We start from the raw sequence: 16,295 nt of genomic DNA on the forward strand, positions 1-16,295 counted from the left end.
TACCATGCTAAGTATTCCATACTTTATTCATACTTTTTAGGTTTACCTAAGGTTCTTTCTTTGGCACCGTGCACCATAGTATATTCAGTCATCGTGTCCCTTTAGGCTCCTCTTAGTTGTGACAGATTCTCAGACTTTCCTTGTTTTTAGTGACCTCGACAGTTTTAAGAAGTATTGGTCAGCTTTTTTGTAGAATGTATCCCAATGAGGATTTTTTTCTGCTAGTTTTCTTATGGTTAGACGGGATTTGTGGGTTTTGGGGAAGCAGACCACAGTGGTAGAGTGCTGTTATCATCACATTATATCGGGGATGTCAATGCATCCTGTATGTTACATGACATATCTGTGTCATGTGATGCCAGCATGGCATCATGGTTGATGTTGACCCTTTTTTGCTTATCTGTAACCCTCCATCCCGATAGTATGAGATCTAGGTTCCACAGTCTCCCATCCATTAGCTTAATTGTGCATTTCCAGAAATCACGCCTGGCAATATCAGAATGAACAGCCCATGTCCTTGTGGGAAGCGACTTTTATCAACTAGAGTGCAGGGCTTATGTACAGTTCCTTTTGCTTTCAGTTTTAAGACTCCACTCATTTCCAAAGTCACCCAGGTTATTCCCCCACACTCTTCAGTAAGGTCATTTCACACATTTGTCATACAGTTAGATTCTTTTGTCACACCTATAGTCCATCTAGGAGCCCTCCGTCTCCTAAGTGGTTTTTCAAAAAACGTGCTACATTAGGGCTCACTGTTGGTGCTGTAAAGTTCTGTAGGTTTGGACGAATGCACGGTGTCATGTGTCCACTAGTATAGTGTCATACTGAGTAGTTCTCACTCTTAAAAAATTTCCCCATGCTTCCACTATTTGGTCCTCCCCTCGACATCTGGCAACCACTGATCAAAAGAACTTCCCTGTGTATATTATAAAATTTAATTGCCTCTAAAGCGAACTTTTTCTTTTTAGATCTCTTGAAGCACTTTTAAATCAGAAGAGGCCTCAGTACATTAAAGCAAAAGAAAACACTTCGCACCACCTCAAGAAATTAGATGTGGCTAAGAAATCAATAAAGGACAGCGAAAAACAATGTTCTAAACAGGAAGATGACATAAAAGCCTTAGAGACAGAGCTGGTTGATTTAGATGGTGCATGGAGAAGTTTTGAAAAGCAGATTGAAGAAGAAATCTTACACAAAGGGAGAGACATTGAACTAGAAGCCAGTCAGGTGAAAAAGTCAACATATGGGAAATCATATGTTGTTTCTATTGTTTCAGCTTCTTTTAATTAGAAAATATTTGAAGGATGACCTCTCTTTCTGATATTTTATTTTATTTTATTTTATTTTATTTTTTCGCTTTTTAGGGCTGCAGTCACATCATATGGAGGTTCCCAGGCTAGGGGTCCAGTCGGAGATGAAGCTGCCAGCGTACACGACAGCCATGGCAACATCAGATCCGAGCCACGTCTGCAACTTATACCACAGCTCACGGCAGTGCCGGATCCTTAACCCCTTGAGTGAGGCCGGGGATCGAACCTGCAACCTCATGGTTCCCAGTCACATTCTGCTGTGCCACAATGGGAACTCCTCTTTCCGAGATTTTAAAAGATTGCCCTCAGAATTTAAATTATGAGAATTAAAATTTTTCAGCCTCTATGTAGAAGCTAAGTTTTAATCTTTAGGCTGTTTTTCCTTCATAAGATTAGATGACATTTATGAGTTAAAGTCATAGAAAATACTTCAATAGGATTACATGGTAACATTTTGTAATAAAAGTTAAGTAATTAAATTGTATTAGGTTGTTAAGGTTATCATTTTTCCTCATGAATATTCTCTTCGTTTGCTTTTCAGGGCCGCACCTACAGCATATGGAAATTCCCAGGCTAGGGTCAGATTGGAGCTGCAGGTGCCGGCCTACGCCACAGCCACAGCAACAGGGGATCCAAGCCGTGTCTGTGACCTACACCACAGCTCACAGTAACACTGAATCCTTAACCCACTGAGCGAAGCCGGGGATCAAACCCACATCCTTGTGAATACTGGTTGGGTTCGTAATCCACTGAGGGAACTCCTTCACGAATATTGTAAAAACTTAAAAGTCAGATAGTATATGGCATTGAAGAGACATGATCACTTAATTGACAGGGGGAAATTGATTACTTAAGATGATTAAAATGTTGATGAATTAATATCTACTTTGTTATTAAGACTTAATTATATTAGGTTGATTGTAGATATCCAAAAATTTGTAATTCAGTTTTCAAACAATCTTTGAACTAAATTTCTATCATTTATCTCTTTCATTAAATTTTTTTGTCTTTTGTCTTTTTATTTATTTATTTATTTACTTATTTATTTATTTAGGGCCGCACCCGCAGCATATGGAGGTTCCCCAGCTAGGGGTCTAATCAGAGCTATAGCTGCTGGCCTACACCACAGCCACAACAACGCCAGATTCAAGCCTTGTCTGTGACCTACACCACAGCTCACGGCAACGCCGCATCCTTAACCCACTGAGCAAGGCCAGGGATCGAACCCGCAACCTCATGGTTCCTAGTTGGATTCATTTCTGCTGCACCACGGTGGGAACTCCTCTCTCATTAATTTTATGATAATCTTTTATTGCTGTGTATATTAAAATAATTATGACCATTTAAATAGAAAAATACATAATTTTCTCTTAAACTCCTCCTGCTTCTGAACTATTAATGAGTTTTAATGCACTTTCTCTTTTAAGAATTTCTTACAGAGACCTTTTGGAGTTGGTTTTGAATATGTTATTGATCTGTCTAAACAGTTTTAAGTAGGATGTTTATTTTATGTTCATACTGTCTTAGCTGGAGAAGATGGCCAACTGTGGTCTAATTTATATAAAACATATGTTTGATAAGTTTATATATCTGCTAGTAGAGGAAATTCACATAAAGAATTTCCTCCCTGCTTCTTTAAGTGAGTTATCAATGTTTAAACGATCCTTGTACAGCTGGACCGTTATAAAGAACTTAAGGAACAAGTGAGAAAGAAAGTGGCTATAATGACCCAACAACTGGAAAAACTGCAGTGGGAACAGAAGGCTGATGAAGAAAGACTGGCATTTGAAAAGAGGAGGCACGGAGAAGCTCAGGTACCTTGGTTTGTGCAATGATAATGTAGCATTATTTTCCATGAAATTTTATCCCCTTTTTGTATTGGCTTTTCAGTATATAAATGGACTTACACCAGACATAAGGAATTCATTAAATTTTCTGGATTACCTGTTATGCTGCTTAGTATCATTCAGGAGCTCTTTCTTTCATGGTCTAAGATGTAAAGAGGCAGTGCCTTCATTCATACAATCAGTAAGCATTTTATGTGCCTCCGTATAGTGATAGGTGCAGGCGGATGCTATTACCTGTTCTTACGTGTGGTTTACCCCAGAGAGGTTAGGACGAGGAGGGTAAAGGGGAAGAGCAAGCAAGTGTAATATAGGTGAGAAGTCACTAGGAAACACGAAGGACATAGCCCCGGAGGCCCTTAGTGGTCCACATGAGAAGTGACCATCAAGGCAGCCTTAGAGTGTGCTCTGCTTTTGAAGAAAGCAGACCTGGCTTCCGGCCAGTCTTGTCCTGTCACCGACTCATGTTGGTATAACTAAATCGTGTCACTTCTCTGAGCTTTGAGTTCTTCCTTTGTCCAGTGAAAACAGGTACGTGTCCCTCATAGCTATGGGCAGGCTGAGTCAGGTGAAGGGGAGTGTGATGACACACCAAGCGCCCGGTCCTTCCCCGTGGGCCTCGTGACCTCCTTCACTAAGGGCTGAGTGAAGACTGCTGTGAGGTTGTTACTACGGCATCTCAACAGTAGTAACAGTTGTGTACCTTGGAGCCTGTGGGCCCTACTGAGCATGTGAGCACCATTTCTAGTGAGACCTAATGGGGAAAGGATTCTAAATTATATATACGCTTGATCTATAAATGCCTTCTTGGAATTCTGAGGAGAAAAGGTTTATTGATTATTTTTCTAGGCACTTTTCATTAATTAGCTCATTTATATCTCACAATAATACTGTGGGGTTAGGTTTTTACTCTAGGGTACAGATAAACTGAGGGTTAGGAAGTCTGTCTCAAGAAATGGGTCTGACATCTTCCGGAGTAGCAACAAAACCATTATAATGTCATGTGTGTTAGTGCAGTGTGTATGTGCTACATTTACGTCACTGCTATAAACCCAATTTATTTAATCCTTAAACAGCTTTAGGAGGAAGATAATCAGTATTATGTTTTCATCATAGTATTTTTCATTTCAGCATTTTCTGCCTTGGTGTCTATAATCTCATAACTTTATTTTTAATTAGCTTTTGTCGAAAAAGTAATCTATGCATATGGCAAAAACAGATTTGCAAAGGAGTATGAAGGGAAGACTCAGCCACTCCATACTCCCACTTAGAGTCCACTCCCATAGCTGTTAACACTTTCTTACATACCTGTCCAGAAATACTCCATGTAAATACAAGCGTATGTGTCTACACATGTCTGTGGTGAACTTTGATGTTCCTGATTTTGGCTGGAGTTTTATAGGCCTCATATCTTCAGATGTGCTCCAAACACTTTTGATGCCTAGAGGGTGTGTAAGGTCATGTGATGGCTCACTTAATCTTCTAGGAGGTCATTGGTGGGCATCAGTCCCCAGGGTCTGTTCCAGAGGCCTCATTTCCCTTCTAGCCAAGAAAGAGGTAGGTGGTAGGCTCTGTTCTGTAACCTCTTTGAGATCAAGGACCTTTCTGTTGACATCTTTTTTTTTTTTTTTTTTTTTTTTTTGTCTTTTGTTGTTGCTGTTGTTGCTATTTCTTGGGCCGCTCCCGTGGCATATGGAGGTTCCCAGGCCAGGGGTTGAATCGGAGCTGTAGCCACCGGCCTATGCCAGAGCCACAGCAACGCAGGATCCGAGCCGCGTCTGCAACCTACACCACAGCTCATGGCAACGCCGGATCGTTAACCCACTGAGCAAGGGCAGGGACCGAACCCGCAACCTCATGGTTCCTAGTCGGATTCGTTAACCACTGCGCCACGACAGGAACTCCATAATCCTGCATTTTGAAGTAATGGAGCTGCAGTTATTGTGGGGACATCTCTGCCTCTGGTTTGTTGACGACAAGTTAACTCTTCTTTAAATGGGGGAAGTCCCCCATGAAGCCATATGGTTGTGGACTTTTTTTTATTGGTTTGTTTTTTTTCCTAATTACTGATTCAGTTTCATTGCTGGTAATTGGTCTGTTCATGTTTTCTGTTTCTTGCTTATTCATTGCTGTGAGATTGTATGTTTCTAAGAATTTATCCATTTCTTCTAGTGCCCATTTTATCAGCATGTATTTGTTCCTAATGATTTCTTTTTTTTTTTTTTTTTTGTCTTTTTGCTATTTCTTTGGGCCGCTCCCGCGGCATATGGAGGTTCCCAGGCTAGGGGTCCAATCGGAGCTGTAGCCACCGGCCTGTGCCAGAGCCACAGCAACGCGGGATCCGAGCCGCGTCTGCAACCTACACCACAGCTCACAGCAACGCCGGATCGTTAACCCACTGAGCAAGGGCAGGGACCGAACCCGCAACCTCATGGTTCCTAGTCGGATTCGTTAACCACTGCGCTACGACGGGAACTCCCCCTAATGATTTCTTAATGATCTTTCTACTTCCCTGGTATCAGTTGTAACTTCCCTTTTGTTTCTGGTTTTATTTATTTGGCCCTCTTTTTTCTTGATGAGTCTGGCTAAGTTTTTATCAATTAAAACAATTTTTTCCCTTCCAGTTTTATTGAGACATAATTGACATACACCACTGTGTAAGTTTAAGGTATACTGCGTAATGATTTGACTTACACACATCGTAAAGTGATTATCACGATAAGTTTGGTGAACATCTGTCATTTCATGAGGGTACAAAATTAATTTTTAAAATTTTTTCTTGTGATAGAGCTCTTTAAGATGTACTCTCTCAACTTCATATATCACAAACCGCAATGCTAGCTATATTAATCGCGTGGATATTACATCCCTAGTATTTATGTATCTTGTAACTGGAAGTGTGTATATTTGATCGCCTTCACCTGTTCTCTCTCCCCCTCCCCCACCTCTAGGAGCATAAACCTGATCTCTTTTTCTGTGGATCTGTGCATTTTTGAAGCATAATTGACCTGTGACACTGTTAGATCTTGTAACAGCATAGCGATTCGCTACTTCTGTACCTTTCACACTGATCGTTGTGACAAGTCTGGTTACGACAGGTCACCGTGCAAAGATAGCACATAGTGATTGACTGTGTTCCCCATACGGTGCTGCCCTCCCGGAGAGGCCTGCCGTCCGCGTGCCCAGTCCCTTCTGCTCCCCGTACCCTGGCTCTTCCTCCCATAGCATTTGTCCCCTATCATGCCGTTTATTTGCATATTACTGTCTGTCTAGAACGTCAATTCCACAAGAACAGGGTGTTTGTCTCTTGTTCGCTGATACATCCCCGGCACCTAGAGTAGTTCCTGACCTAGAGTAACTAATCTGTAAGAATTTACTGAATTAATGAACTTTAGAGGTGAAGGAGTTGAGGCCTGAGGTGGTTAACTAGACAGTCAGTGGGGGAACTGGAATTTGATTCTAAACACTTTTGTCTTCAGAACGAACCTTCCTGATCCCGACCCTGTATACCTCTTACTTTTGTCTCTTTGTCATTCAGCAGATGAGAATACAAACTTGAAGGGTGGTATATGATAATGTGCTAATGTATTTTGATAATCATATGAGCAGAAGAGAGTAAACTTGCTGGAGCTCAGATATCTAATCAATGATGGAACCAAGATTCGAACCTGGATTCTTGAAACTTCAGAGCTTTATACCTCATGCTGCCTTTTCAAAATTAAAATTTGGTCTTATGAGAATTTTGTTTGGTGTTGCTATAATTCAGACTCCATTTCCTCTTTTAGGAAAATCTAAAACAAGTAAAAGAACAAATAGAAGATCATAAAAAGAGAATAGAAAAGTTGGAGGAGTATACAAAAGCATGCATGTAGGTATAGTAAAAATGTATGTATTCCTTGCAGCTTTTTTATATCTCGAGGTTCTGGTATATTTGTGGTATATTCATCAGACGAATGCTTCCACTATATTATAATATTCTTTTTCCTCCATTGGTTTTTTTGTTCGTTTGTTTCTTTTTCCGTTTTTGGCTATACACGTGGTATACGGAAGTTCCCAGGCCAAGGACTGAATCTGAGCCGCATCTGTTATCTGTGCCATAGTTGCAGCAACACCAGATCCTTAACCCTAACCCACTGCGCCAGGCCAGGGATTGAACCAGCAGTGCCACAGAGACAAGCCAGATCACTAACCCACTGCACCACAGTGGGAACTCCTCCATTTTTTTATTTCATTATAGGTAATTAAAAATTAACCACTAAGATTTAAGATTTGAAAATATAAATGTTTGGAGTTCCCATTGTTGCTTAGTGGAAACAAACCCAACTAGCATCCATGAGGATGTGAGTTCAACCCTGGCCTCACTCAGTGGGTTAAGGATCTGGTGTTGCCACACACTGCAGCATAGGTCGAGGATGTAGTAGGCCGGCAGCTGCAGCTCCGATTTGACCCTTACCCTGGGAATCTCCATGTGCTGGGGGTGTGGCCCTGAGAGAAAAGAAAAGAAAATATAAATGTTTAACAGTGGTGAAACTTGAAACTCTCTTTTGGCTTTTTTTTTTGGGTATTGATATTTTATGATAAAAGTTATGTCATAAAACCTAGCACGACCTAAGTATTCTTCTACTGAGAATTTCTTTTTGTTGTTGTTGTTGTTGCTATTTCTTGGGCCGCTCCCGCGGCATATGGAGGTTCCCAGGCTAGGGGTCGAATCGGAGCTGTGGCTGCCAGCCTACACCAGAGCCACAGCCACATTAGATCTGAGCCGCATCTGCAACCTACACCACAGCTCACGGCAACGCCGGATCGTTAACCCACTGAGCAAGGGCAGGGACGGAACCCGCAACCTCATGGTTCCTAGTCGGATTCGTTAACCACTGCGCCACGACGGGAACTCCGAGAATTTCTTATTAGTTGGCATTTACTTACGATTAAGCTCTTGATGATTGCTCTGGTTATAATGATCTAGCCTTTCTTTTCCAGTATCCAGGAATATGGATCGTTTGAATCAAGAAAGAATGACTAAACTCTCTTGTCCATGTTTGATGCTAGGTTTATTTTATTGTATTTTTTATCATTTAAAATTGATAGGCACTCCCACTGTGGCTCAGTGGGTTAAGAACCCGACTAATATCCGTGAGGATATAGATTTGATCCCTGGCCCTTGCTTAGTGGACCTGGTGCCACAAGATGCGGTGTAGATGTCATATGTGACTCGGAGTGGGTGTTACTGTGGTGTCGGCCAGAGGCTATGGCTCTGATTCGCCCCCTAGCCTGGGAACCTTCATATGCCTGCGGGTGTGACCCTAAAAAGACCAAAAAATAAAAAAATAAAAATTGATAGCCCCTCTTCTGTTCTCCTGCAGTGCCAGACCAGAGTGTATTATATCTTGTCATTCCTAAGCCGTGGTTCTTCTTTTTGCTGTATAGTGTGTTGTTGTTGTTGTTGTTATGCAGGACTTGCTTGGAGGAGAAAAAGCAGCAAGAGAAAACCCTAGTGGATGAAATTGCGAAAACAAAATCGAGAATGTCTGAAGTGAACGAAGAGTTGAATCTTATCAGGAGTGAACTGCAGAATGCGGGAATCGATAACCACGAGGGGAGACGTCAGCAAAAGAGAGCAGAGGTTCTGGAGCACCTTCAGAGACTCTACCCAGATTCTGTGGTAACTGAAACAAAACGGCCAGGCTTGCTTATTTGGGATTCAGAACTTACCATTACGAGGAGGTTATTCAGAAATCTGTAAATTTTGAGTTTTTATTTAAAACTTAGTAGTAGATAACCAGGGTCAAATGTCAATAACTTAATTTTTTCAAAAGTCAGTAACTTCAGGGATGTCTACAGATAAGTGATTATTGGAGAGAAACTCTGACATGAACACATTACCCAGAAGGTCCAGGTTATGGCCAGCATCCCCAGAGGACACAGGTGCATGAAGTAGTTTGGGAGTGTAGTACCTCGCAGACACACGGCCTCACACGTCTCCTTATTCGTGATGTCGTTTACTGGGGTTTTTAAAAATGTTTTCTCAGTAGACATTGTTGGCATACTTTTGCAATGGTGAACTTTTATTCTCTAAATCTGACTGTCCACCCAGTATTACTAGTGTATTTCTTAATCCAAATACAGCAATATCCAACATGTTGTTTGGAGTGTCATCTTCCCGGAATCGTTTCTTTTGGCGTTGGGGTCTGGCATCTCACTCTTGTCACTAACACCAGTGTACACTTGTCCCTGTTTTATGACGGCTTCTTGTCAGCATTTGACACTGTTAACCACTTGTACTGTTTGGAAACACCTCTCCGTTGGCCTCCATGATACCACACTCTGTTGGTTTTCCTCCTGTATCTCTGGTCACCCATCTTGATTTCCTTTACAGCATCCTTTTTGTCTCTTAAGTGTTAGCCTTGACTTTAGATAAAGATGGAGAGTGGAGTTCCCATCGTGGCTCAGCGGTTGACAAACCCCACTAGCATCCATGAGGACTCGGGTTTGATCCCTGGCCTCGCTCAGTGGGTTAAGGATCCAGTGTTGCCATGAGCTGTGGTGTAGGTTGCAGACACGGCTCAGATCCTGCATTGCTGTGCCTGTGGTGTAGGCTGGTGGCTACAGCTCCAATGGGACCCCTAGCCTGGGAACCTCCATATGCTGCGGTTGTGGCCCTAAAAGGAAAAAAAAAAAAGATGGAGAGTTCAGTCGGGATCACAGAATTCTCGCCCCAGTACCAAGTGAGATACTAATTCAAAACCGTTTGAAGAGGGGCTCATGCATCATGCTGTAAATGTCAGAAAATGGTAATGGTCCGGATTTTAAAAAAAGGTTGAGGTAGAGCATTGCTTGCTCTTAATTCTGCAGAAAGCAAACTGATAAATTAATACCTGCAAAGTCAAAGAGTAGTTTAATGGTAATATAATAACAGAAAGAATAATTTAAAAGGCATTTAGAAGTCAAGGGCCTTGTGGAAGAAGTGTACAGAACAAAATTCCACATAAGTACTTTGTGCTGTGAACAATTTAATAAGAGCTTGAGTTCATAAAACTAGATCCGAATATGAGCTAAAACAGAATGAAAAGAAAAATGTAGGGCTGAGAGGAAACAAATCAAAAACAAACATTGGAGTTCCCATCGTGGTGCAGCGGAAACGAATCTGACTAGGAACCGTGAGTTTGCAGGTTCGATCCCTGGCCTCGTTCAGTGGGTTAAGGGTCTGGCGTTGCTGTGAGCCGTGGTGTAGGTCGCAGATGTGGCTCAGATCTGGTGTTGCTCTGGCTCTGGCATAGGCCAGCAGCAACAGCTCCAATTAGGCCCCTAGCCTGGGAACTTCCATATGCTGTGGGCAGCCCTATAAAGACAAAAGACAAAAAAAAAAAAATGAACTAATAAATTGCAAGCAGCCAGGAATGGGTTTTATAGCTGAAAATCACACTACTGACCTAGAAGTAAGGCTTAAGAATTGAGAAGGAAAAAAATGAAGAGCAAGATAATAAATATTAAAGTCAGTGATGATCTATCATAAAGCAACTGGTATTTCTAAAGTAGAACCTAGCAAATGAAGAAAGAGTTGAGGTGTGTAAAATTAAACCTTCAGATATTCTAGGGAGCATTGGTAAAGACCTGTTGACATTCTGACATTTGTTGGAAGACTCTTTGAATTTCAGTCTGATTCCTGACCAGTCTCCAGATCTCCAAAAAACTTCTCCATGGGAAGCCTTCTCTGATTTCTCAGGGCAACCTGGTCCCTGTTTTATACTCTTAGAGTGCTCTGTGCTTTATCAGGGTCTATTATGACTACTCCGTAGCTACATGGGATTACTGATTATTTGTATCTTTCTTCCCTCCTAGTCTGAAAGCTCTGTGAGGTCAGAGAGGATCTGTTTTATTCAGTGATGATTACCCAGTGTCTAGCTTAGTACCTGCATGAGTAGGTACCGTACAGATTCTAACTTAATAAGTAATGCATAAGGGAATAATAAATACTGTTTAATTAGTGTAGCTTTGTACCTTGGTATGACCAACCCCTCCTTTTTACTCTTTTTGTTGAATGAAGAGTGACACTCCTAAGTGGATATTTTGTAATGAAATTTATGTCCATTTGAACAATACTCTGTTAAATGATGATGTTTACAGTTTTACAGAATTAGTTTTCAGTCTATGCTGCTCTGTCTGTTACACTAGAAAACGATGAATTGTATGTTCCTCACTAATGTATTTGTTTTTTTCCTCTCCTTGTTTGAAACCTGCTAAGTTTGGAAGACTGCTTGACCTCTGTCATCCTATTCATAAGAAATACCAGCTGGCTGTTACGAAACTCTTTGGCCGGTACATGGTCGCCATTGTCGTAGCCTCTGAAAAGGTAGCGAAGGATTGTATTCGATTTCTGAAGGAAGAAAGAGCTGAGCCCGAGACATTCCTTGCTCTGGATTACCTTGATGTAAGAAATGTATAATAATCCTTAGTATTTAGGAGTGACAGATTCTTTTAAAGTATATCTGTATTAACTACAGATGTGATAAATTCACTTGAGTAATAATAAAAAAAGAATGTCTACACACACACACACACACACACACAGTATGTCTGTATTGCCTGGTACTGGCAGTGACTGAGGCAGTCATAGGTTGGATGCCAGTTAGGGAGTCATTCAAATGGCTAGTGTTAACGGCTTGTCAGGCAAAGAAGAATCATCGAGTGGGTGCTGTCTTTCTTAACTTCATTTTTTCCTAATCTGGTTTTGCCTTAATTTGCCTTGATGATTTTGAGCACATTGCTGTAGCAGTGTGCCACCCTGCCTATTAGCCAGCAATTTATTTTGTTCTATGGCAAAGTAAGGAGATGGCTAAGGCATGTGTTCTCCAGGTGAAACGCCAACCTGGCGTCTCAGTTGTAAATATGTGGCCCAGTAAATACATGCCAGCTTTTGGTGGAGCAGGCAGATTTTGAGCCCTGAGGTATGTATGAAGAGCCTTGGAGCGTCCACAGTTTAACTTCTTGAGGCAGGAACTCCATCCTTATCATGTCTGACATCCTTCGGTGACTCTTTCATTGCCTCCTAAAGAAAGGTTCTGCTCAGTTCAGCTTTCAAGCCCCTGCCCTGCGGGCAGCGTGCATGGTGGTGCAGGTCACATGTCCTACAGTTATGCTGACCTGAGTTTGAATCTCAGCCCTCCTTCTAGTTCTTACTCATTGGTTCTTCATTCTTCTGAGCTCCGGTTTCGTCATTGGTCCAGCCGTGGAATCACTCCTTACCGCATGGGATTATTACAAGGGATCTTTACCCGTGAAACACCGAGCACCATGCCTGGCGCAGAGGAGGGCTCAGCAAATGCCAGCTGGGCCTCGGGGTCCAGACTTGCCTTTGGTACTTTCACACCCTCACTCATTCCTTCTGCCCACTAAACTATGTAGCCTAATCTAAATTTCCGTTTTGCTTATTTTGTGCTTAAGATTTTTTTTAAGGCACACTCATTTTGTAAAAAATGTAATACAGAAGAATTTCAGAGATAAAGGAAGTACCCTACCTCTTCTCAGTGCCCAGTTCTTTTAGCACAACTATTTTAGATTTCTTCCATCCATAGAAATTTATATAAATATATGCTCCCTATGTATATATGTATTTTGATTGTATACATTGTTTTTGCTTTATTTTACAAAAATGACTTATACTTGGCTGTTTTTCAGTAGTACCTTGCAGATCTCTCTCGATCTCTTAGTAGACCCAGCTTAAACGTCTTGTCAAAGTTTCTCGGCGGTCTGATGGTTAGGATCCAGTGCTTTCACTGCTGCAGCCCAGGTTCAGTCTCTGGTCTGGGAACTGAGATCCCACATCAAGTGGCTGCACACTTTGGCCAAAAGAAAGAAAAAAAAAAACTTTCCTGACCTCTTAAGCCTAAAGTGATTTTTTGAGTTTCATACTATTATGCCACTCTTTGGAAGCATGTAAATGAGTATTATCTCCCACTAGATTTTATGACTCTGAGAGCATGAAGTGCTTCTTATGCATTGCTTTGTCCTAACTAGTTAGTGATGGTGGAGTCTGGAAATTATATCTTCTGGCTTTTAATGAAGTGTATTTTAAAAAAATATTATCTGTGCCCATGTTGGGATATTGTTCAGCTTGTTATCAGAATTTATTGTATGTAAGTACATCCTGTTAATCATTTGCTGTCATGCTTATGTATGTTTTTTGAAAAAGGATATACTAAGTATTCGATTTATTTTAATATACCTAATGTATCAAATATTCTTTAAACCTTTTAGATCAAGCCAATCAATGAAAGATTAAGGGAGATCAAAGGCTGTAAAATGGTGATTGATGTCGTAAAGACTCAGTTTCCTCAGCTGAGGAAAGTAATTCAGTTTGTGTGTGGAAATGGCCTTGTCTGTGAGACGGTGGAAGAAGCGAGGCACATTGCCTTCGGTGGACCTGAAAGACGGAAAGTAAGGCCTAGATTGTATTGTTGGATAATCTGAAGCAGTGTTTATAAGATTCACATATCACACACTCAAATATGTATGCTTTCATAAGTTCTCTAATAGAGGGAAAACTAACACAGAATTAAGAGGTTTATGGCATCAGTAGTTTTCATAATGTTGAGTTGAGTTTTCAAAAAGGTAATTTCTATAATACTTCCCCAAGTTGTAAATCATATTTTTGGAAGTTAGATTTACTGTAGTGGTCGCCTAAAGCCAGTAGTTTTTTTTTTTTTTACTTTATATATGATAAATGTCCTTGCTGAATCTTGGATTTTCCCTGCATTTGCATATATAAGATGTGTTTCTGAATGCCAGGAAAGATTTGGGGTGCTTATTTTACCTAAATAGCTTAATAAAGATGTTAAATGCCCTTTTACACATTCAAGGTTTTCACACATTTGAAGTTATAAAAATAGCGCATTTGAATTAGACTACTAATCTCTCAAGGAATTAACTTTCTCGTTTTAAAAATACTGCTTTACTTTGAGTTAATTAAGAGTTTGTATTTAGTTAAGCAATGTTAAATTCTTTGAATTATGTGATGTTTTTTTTTTTAAACTACATTTGTGATAACACAGTGCCTAAGGGCATAAACTCTAGAGTAAGACCAGTGGTGCTACTTAGTAATTCATTATGTGACTTAGGCAAGTTTCTAAACCTCTAATTTTAGTTTGTCATCTAAAATTGGGAAAATAATAGTACCAATTTCATAGAGTTATAGAATTAAAATAAATAATAACATCCAAAGTCTATTATAATGCTCAGCAAATAGCTCTCAAAAAGCGATACTCATTTTCTAATTTACTAGTCAATTTACGCATTTGATCTGGAATGTCCAGAATTGCAGATTAACACAAAACAGGCTATTTTTCTGGGAGACAGGAGTCGCTAGTGTTAAATGTGTTGGCTTGTCTAACGTGATTAACTTGTCACCCACTTGAGCAGTTCCGTCTGTAATAACCTTGATGATGATGCAGTCACGGTCTTGGGAATCGCTGTCATGGATTCTTACGTGTTAAATTAACGCAGGTGTAGTAAGTGCGCTACTAGGGTGTCTTCCTTAGTTTGCTACCTAATTAACTGCTAAAATTGGTGTTTGGAGATTTCTGTGGTCGACGTAAGTCACGTGAAGATGACTGTGTTTTAACCTTCCCTTCGTTCAGCATACCTTTATGATTTATATCTTGTTCACAGTAATACGCTCTACGCCTCTAAGTTATATTTTATTCTTACCACTATTTCAAAATTTTAATCAGCTTTATTTGCTGTATTTTTACCTTAAGTATATTCTGGGGTCTCTTATTTTCTCCCCATTACTATTATTCACTTGAAGAATTTCCTCTGTGTTTTAGGATGCATAAAACATTTGCACAGATGTCACATTTGCACAGAAATCACCTGATGTTTTAAATTGTACTTTCGCTTTCCCATGGACTTGATATTTTTCCATTTACTTGATAGCATGTTTTAGAATTTTCTTTATTCAGGCATTGCAAGTAACATCACAAAATGATATTTTGGTTAGTTTATAAACTACATAAGTACATATAAAATTATGTAATATAAATTACAGCAATTCTGCTAGCTATAGTTAGTCACCAAGGTTTTTAGAATGCAGCTTTTAAATATTTTAAAAATTTATGTAACAAAATTTTAAAATCTGGAGTCTCTTTCAATACATGTAATTATTTCATCCATTTCCCTTAAGCAAAGAAAGAACAATTATTTGCTTTCTTTTCCCACAGAGTTGATGGTTATTATTCAAAAAATACATAGAAAGATCTATCTTTGCTTTGCTTTTTTAATATGATGTGGCAAAAAAAAAAAAAAAAAATCCAAAACACATACCCCCCCAAAATGTCATTAACCAACTGGTAATTTGTGAAGTGATTATTTTTCCAAAAATTGAACACATTAAATAAGAATAGAAATGTAGGGTAGAGTGAGTTGGAAAAACCAGGGGTACCATCTGAAGTAAAACACAGTTGAATCTAAACTTTATACCTTCTATCGAGGACATTCCACGTGGATTAGGAATGTAAATGGTGGAGTTCCTGCTGTGACACGTGGGTTAAGAATCCAGCTGCGCGGCTCAGGTCACTACAGAGTTTGATCCTGGGCCCAGTAGCGTGGGTAAAAGGATGTGGCATTACCGCAGCTGCAGCATAGGTTGCAGCTGCATCTCAGATTCAGTCCCTGACCCAGCCATGTGCTGCAGGTGCGACCGTTAAAAAGATGTAAATGTTAAAAAGTGAAGCTGTAAGAATACTAAGGGAAATACAGAAAATTTTTTAAATCTCAGAGATAGGAAGGCCTAGTAATATGACAAAACTCTAAAAGCTATAAAAGATGGGCAAACTCACATAACCATAAAAATTTCTGCATGGTCAGAACCACCCTATGCAAAATCAAAAGACATGGCAAACCAGGGAAAATACTTGCAACTCATAATAAAGAGCAGAATTTCCTACAAGCCAACACAGAAAAGAACAGAAACAAAGTTGAAAATGAGCAAGGAAGATGAGCAAACTTATTTTAATGACAGGAAATATAATCGATCTTTAACGTGAAAACTCGCCCTTACTTAAAATATGGGAAATGCTCATTAAAACTGCACCGTAGCTCCGATTCCACCCTATCCTGGGAACTTCCCTATGCTGCGGGTGCGGCC

The 16,295-nt window shown here is 40.1% G+C and overlaps 1 protein-coding gene across 2 annotated transcripts in view; it reads left to right on the plus strand.

The window, feature by feature from the left end:
* SMC1B (structural maintenance of chromosomes 1B) overlaps positions 1 to 16,295 on the plus strand; it is a 91,051-nt gene that overhangs the window by 23,334 nt on the left and 51,422 nt on the right. For both annotated transcript variants that reach the window (XM_021091389.1, XM_021091388.1), the window contains exons 6-11: positions 969 to 1,227; positions 2,984 to 3,124; positions 6,940 to 7,022; positions 8,609 to 8,816; positions 11,397 to 11,582; positions 13,409 to 13,588. In XM_021091389.1, coding sequence (XP_020947048.1) covers positions 969 to 1,227; positions 2,984 to 3,124; positions 6,940 to 7,022; positions 8,609 to 8,816; positions 11,397 to 11,582; positions 13,409 to 13,588 — 1,057 coding nt within the window. The remainder of the gene's footprint in view (positions 1 to 968; positions 1,228 to 2,983; positions 3,125 to 6,939; positions 7,023 to 8,608; positions 8,817 to 11,396; positions 11,583 to 13,408; positions 13,589 to 16,295) is intronic.

Source organism: Sus scrofa, chromosome 5 (genome assembly GCF_000003025.6).
Source record: "Sus scrofa isolate TJ Tabasco breed Duroc chromosome 5, Sscrofa11.1, whole genome shotgun sequence".
NCBI classification, from domain to species: domain Eukaryota; kingdom Metazoa; phylum Chordata; class Mammalia; order Artiodactyla; family Suidae; genus Sus; species Sus scrofa.